The sequence below is a fragment of the Lactuca serriola genome, chromosome 6 (assembly GCF_051521515.1).
Source record: "Lactuca serriola cultivar US96UC23 chromosome 6, Lser_US96UC23_V15, whole genome shotgun sequence".
In the NCBI taxonomy this organism is placed as follows: Eukaryota; Viridiplantae; Streptophyta; class Magnoliopsida; order Asterales; family Asteraceae; genus Lactuca; species Lactuca serriola.
Window position 1 is genome coordinate 16,999,918 of NC_136413.1, and position 6,074 is coordinate 17,005,991.

General features: G+C 38.7%; 1 protein-coding gene across 1 annotated transcript; it reads right to left on the reverse strand.

The window, feature by feature from the left end:
- Positions 1–591: 591 nt before the first annotated feature.
- OXP1 (oxoprolinase 1) lies at positions 592–5,277 on the reverse strand. The gene is made up of 2 exons (XM_079004315.1): positions 5,110–5,277; positions 592–4,565 (listed from the first exon to the last, which is right to left on the reverse strand). The coding sequence occupies exon 2, from the start codon at positions 4,558–4,560 to the stop codon at positions 775–777; it is 3,786 nt and encodes a 1,261-aa protein (XP_078860441.1). The 5' UTR covers positions 4,561–4,565; positions 5,110–5,277; the 3' UTR covers positions 592–774.
- Positions 5,278–6,074: the final 797 nt, after the last annotated feature.

Below are 6,074 nucleotides of genomic sequence, written 5' to 3' on the forward strand. Positions count from 1 at the left end.
ATAATATGCAAGGCATAAAAGATAGAATGGATAAATTTTTGCAACTTGCTATGGATAGAGATAGTCGGAAACAAAGGGACAACGACCTAAGAGTGCTATCGATTGACACATCAAATTTGACAGGGGATGCGCTTCAAGTGGTAATGAGTGAGGTGGCGCCTATGTATCACTGCGGTTTCATGAGGGATCGCGACACCACTCCCTCCAGCCTAAAAGATCTTTGATGTCAACAATTTTCCTCTCCTTCCGTTGGAACCACCCGAAGAAAAAGTACTAAAATGAAAATATGACAAACAAAGAAGAAATTTAGATATAAGAAACGGGATTTTGTATTTCATATTGTTCAATTTATAATGCACAATTCATGAAATTGATAATGTGTGGTGAGCCATAAATATGGCAATTGAGTTGATATGTCATAAATTAGTTTCTATTATCATTCGCGAGCCATATTAAAGGTAGTTGAGTGAATATGACAGAAAGTGAATTCATAGATATAGCATCTTATTAAGACCTTACGGACTCGCTTTTGTTAGAAAATGCTTCAATACACATTTATGAAGTATTTTTATCGAATTTGATAATCTGATAGAAGATGAAAATATGGTCATCTTTATGCATTTGACTTCACAGCATATAGTCATTTTAATGACCATCAAAAGTTCATAATAACATTAAAGAAAGGGGGAATCCATTTAAAAAACTACAATGTCAGAACTTTATTACCAAATTTGAATTTTTATCTTTCTCCATCATAATAAGCATAATATGAAATCAAAGAGAACCCCATCCACCTCCACCAGGAGTAAAAATCTGAAGAATTTCACCAGCTTCAACCTCAACCGTATTTTTACCTCCAAGATTCACCACCCGTTTATCTTTCTTCACAAGATAATTAACCCCACGCGCCCCATCCATTCCGCCCTTCAACCCCCTGGGCGCATGCACCCGCCTCTCAGACAGCACACTCACCACCACCCCCCGCCTGAACTCAATCTCCCTAACCACCCCATCACCACCTCTCCACACCCCACCACCACCACTCCCCTCTCTCAACCCAAACCTATGCAAAACAACCGGATACCTCTGCTCAAATATCTCCGGATCCGTCATCCTCGTATTCGTCATATGACACTGGACCCCACTCGTCCCCTCCCACGTGGGCCCCGCCCCACTTCCACCCGCAATCGTTTCATAATACCCAAAAGTGTCATCACCAAAAGTCAAATTATTCATGCAGCCTTGTGAGCACGCGCAAGCTTGAAACGCCATGAAAACGACATCTGTAATCCTCTGTGATGTCAAAACATTGCCTCCAACAACAGCAGCTTTATCACTAGGAGAGAGAAAGGATCCCGAAGGTATAAAGATTGTCACAGGAGCCAAACATCCTTGGTTTAATGGAATATCAATGTCTACCAAACACCTAAGACAGTAAATAACCGCAGCTTTTGTCACGGCTTCCGGAGAGTTCCAGTTCCCGTACACTTCAGGGGTAGTTCCGGAAAAATCGAAAAAAGCTTCGCCTTTTTTCGAATCGATTGTGAGTTTTAATCGGATCGTAGAACCGTCGTCCATGTAATCTTCTTCTTGGATTACGATTGAATCGGTAGAATTGGAATCATCGGAATGGAATTGGAGTTTCCCCGGAATTGACTTTAGCATTTCTCTTACCGCTTCTTCCGCGTTTAATTGAACGTAAACCATGTAAGCTTGAACTGTTTTTAACCCGTAGTGGTCGATAAGCTCTTTGATAAGAACAATTCCTCTTTGATTTGCAGCTACTTGTGCATGAAGATCTGATAAATTATCTTGAATCCTTCTAGTCCCTGGAATCTTGTAGCCCGATGATTCCTCCGAACTCGGGAATTGAAGAAGCTTTGTGATTCCTTCTTCTTGAAAGATTCCCTTTTCGACTAGTTTGAATGCTTTTATAGCAGCTCCTTCCTCGTGTATAGATTTTGAAAAAGGCGGCATACTTCCGGGAGTGATTCCACCTATTTCCGCGTGATGCCCTCGACTAGCAACAAAGAAAACCAACTTTTTTTCATCAAAAACCGGGGTTATAACCGTAATATCAGGTAAATGACTCCCACCAGAACACGGATGATTTGTAACAAGAACATCTCCTTCATGTAAGTTTTCTCCCCAATAATTTAACTGCCATTGAACAGTGCTAGACATGGCTCCTAAATGAACGGGGACATGAGGAGCATTAGCAACTAAACCTCCATCAGGGTCAAAAAGGGCACATGAAAAATCTAATCTTTCTTTTATATTTGTTGAAATTGAAGTTCTTTGTAACGTACGCCCCATCTGTTCAGCTATACCCATGAATCTATGGTTAAAGATAGAAAGCTGGACGACATCAACAACTTTTTCAGATACTTTGACATTGACCGAAATTGACTCTAGCTCAATCTTTATGTTTCCATATTTGGTGATTATGGATTTACAATTGGGTTCAACTATCACAGTGCTGTTTCCATTCATGATAATTGCGGGACCCGGAATGACATGGCCAGATCCTAAAGTTTCAAGCTTGAACAGAGGCGTATCATGCCATTTATTTCCGAAAAAGACCTTGTATTCACCTTGAGATTTAGGGGTAGTGATGGAATTTTCTTGTGTTCGTGGCTTTAAAATGTTTGTCACTCCAATCCCACGAACCCTAACATCACATATTAGAATGTTTCTGTTTTCAAGTTTAAATCCGTATTCCTGCTGGAATAGTTTGACAAATTCAACAGCATAATCACTTCCTGACTTCCCTTTCACCATTATAGCAGTATCAGTCCCTTCATACCTCAAATTTAAGTAAGATTCTGTTGTGATACTACTTTCTCCAAATCCTTGATCTTTAAGCTTCTGTTTCACCTGTTGCAGCAACAAAGTTTCTCTACGTGAAGCTTCTAGAACAGATTCATGACTATAAGCTGCAGAATACGGCTCTTGTGCTTCTTCAATAACATCTGCTAATCCCATTCCATATGCACTCAAAATCCCACAGAATTTATGTACCAAAACTTCATTCATACCTAAAGAACGTGCAATGGCACATGCGTGTTGTGGGCCCGCACCTCCAAAACAAGCAAGAGCATGATTTTTCGTTTCATGTCCTTTCATTTCTGTTAGTTGTCGAATTGGGCGACACATTGTCTCATTAGCAACATTTATAAACCCTTGTGCGATCTCTTCAACTGTCATCTCTTTTGATAATGGATCTTGATTTTTTCTATAAAGATTAATTTTCTTTGCAAGTTTTTCGAATTCTTCTCTGGTTTTGTTGATATCTAAAGGCTGATCTTCATTAGGCCCAAAGATTGATGGGAAGTAATCGGGAATTACATAGCCTAAAACAAGATTAGCATCTGTAACTGACAGCTCACCTCCTTTTCGATAACAAACGGGGCCCGGATGTGCACCCACGGATTCTGGGCCGACCCGGAAAGCTCCAAACTGAAACTTCAACTTAGAACCACCACCAGCCGCCACAGTGTTGATGTCGAGCTGTGGTGCTTGGATTATAGCTCCGGCTATCTGTGTTTCAAGAACTTGTTCATAGCTTCCAGCATATCTGCTCACATCAGTAGAGGTCCCACCCATGTCAAATCCAATGAGGGGCTTTTTCGTCTCAAGCCCAAAAAGTGTCTGAGAGTAGCCAACAACACCGCCAGCTGGACCGGATAAAACCGCTTTGTGGCCGGAGAATCGACTTTCCGGTGCAAGACCACCATCTGATTGCATAAAGAGAACATTCACTTTTCCTAAATCATCATCGAATTTAGAAATGAAACCTGATAAATACTCTTTGATAACTGGAGTCAGATATGCATCTACACTAGCTGTTAAACCTCTAGGAACAGCTCGAACCATTGGAGTCAAAGAAGAAGATAAAGAAACATGTTTGAATCCCATGCTTACAGCTAATTTGTTCACAGCAAGTTCATGATGTGGGTATGTGTAAGAATGCATCAAGACAACTGCTAAACAATTGATTCCCTTTTCTAAAAGACCATTAAGTAAAGGCCTCAAAGTTGCTTCATCAACAGGCTTCACGATTCTAACCTGCTCACCTGAAATACCTGTGACTACATTCGATCCAGACTCTTTTTCATTCTCAAGAACAAGTTGGATTCTTTCATCAACTTCTATAACCTCTTCATATAGATTAGAAGGTTTTGAAACAGTAAGATCAAAGATATTTGGGCGAGCCTGGTTACCAATTTGGAGTAGATCCCTAAATCCTTTGGTCACACACAATGCAATTCTTTCTCCTTTTCTCTCCAAAAGTGCATTTGTTGCAACAGTAGTTCCCATTCGAATCCACTCAATGTTGTCAGTAGGGACTTTTGAAGTCCTGGGGATTTTATTCCCTGTAAATTCTTCCAAAATCCTCCTGATTCCTTCAACTGGAGCATCTTCATAGTTAGATGGATCAACAGACAACAACTTCATTGCTTTGCCTTCAGGTTGACCAGGTATTTCAGCATAGACATCAGTGAATGTGCCTCCTCTGTCTATACAGAACCTAAGCTTTCCTTCATTCACACTGCCCATGGATCCTAGATCACAAAACATAATATCAATACAACACAAACTTAGCTTTGAGGATATAGATGAATCTAGAACTACTAGAACCATTCAAAAGTAGTTTACAATAATCATATCATAGTTGAATTTTAATGAAAGTAAAACACCATAAAAGCATCTTTAGATGTCGTCATTTTCTCTATCTGCTTCATGGATTTGCAATCAATTTTACAAACTGAATATTGAAATGAACTTATTTACAATTTTCAAAAGCTAAAATTCCCAATTTCGACTGGTATAAAATTACTAAACACTATCGAAGGAAGCCTTGGCTTGACAATTGACATAGATACCCTGATATTTAACAGGTGACATGACGGTGGACAATTATTAGAACAAATAGTGCTCTAATGGAGCAGAAATAGTAAAACAGGAACTCTTGCGATGACATTTGAGTACGTTGATCAAGAAATCGTATTCATATGTAAACAGTCGAGCAATCTAATACATAATCCATATTTACTAGAATCGATCAAAGTGTAATGAGAAATTTCGACAGTGGAAGATTAAATTAACCTTGATGAGGTGGTGATTTTGAGTTCTTGAAAGAGGTTAACGCTCGATTAGATGAAGATGAGGGAGTAGTGCAGAGAAGGGCCGCGACGACTGGTAGAGGAAGAAGCTGTGAGGTAGTGCTAGTCGATTAACTCGATTTTGTGTGTTTCTCCGCCGCCGTGTCTACTTTCACTAAATAACGACAATTATTAAATTATTAAAGAAATAGACAATTTTGATAAAATTATTCTATGCATTCTCCAGAAAATTTAATTAGAAATATAATATTTTTCGGAAATAGCCATCAATTTCAAACGGGTTCTGAGAAACTAGCATAATCCCTTCAAAAATACTAGTAAAAAGTTGTCATTTTTTTAAATTTGCATAGGTATTCTCAATGACCTTTGTGAAATTGAAGGTCCTGTATTTTTTTTAACGTATAAAACCTTGTTTTCATATTTTAACTTAAAAAATGCAACTTCAAAATGCTCTCAAACCTAATTCCAACGCTAAACTCTCAAGCCCAATCACAAAAATAGATTTGAGTAAATTACATGAATGGTCCTTATGGTTTGGGGTAATTTGCGCGTTTGGTCCTTAACTTATTTTTTTAACTCGGAAAGTCCCTATTGTTTGTTTTTGTTACACCATTGGTCCCTACTGTTTGCTTTTGTTACGCTCTTGGTCCTTATCTTTCCTAAAAATACTATTATTTAAATATAGAAAAATAGTAGGGTAGGAAAGGTAAGGTGAGGGGATGAGGTTGGTGGTGTGTTTATTTAAATAAATTAACAAATCAAGGGAAAATAGGGTTTTTAGGTAAAACAAGGACCAAACGCGTAACAAAAACAAACAGTAGGGACCTTCCGAGTTAAAAAAATAAGTTAGGGACCAAACGCGTAAATTATCCTAAACCATAGGGACCATTCGTGTAATTTACTCAATAGATTTGGGTTCAAAGTTCATACTTGGTATTGATCCAAGTT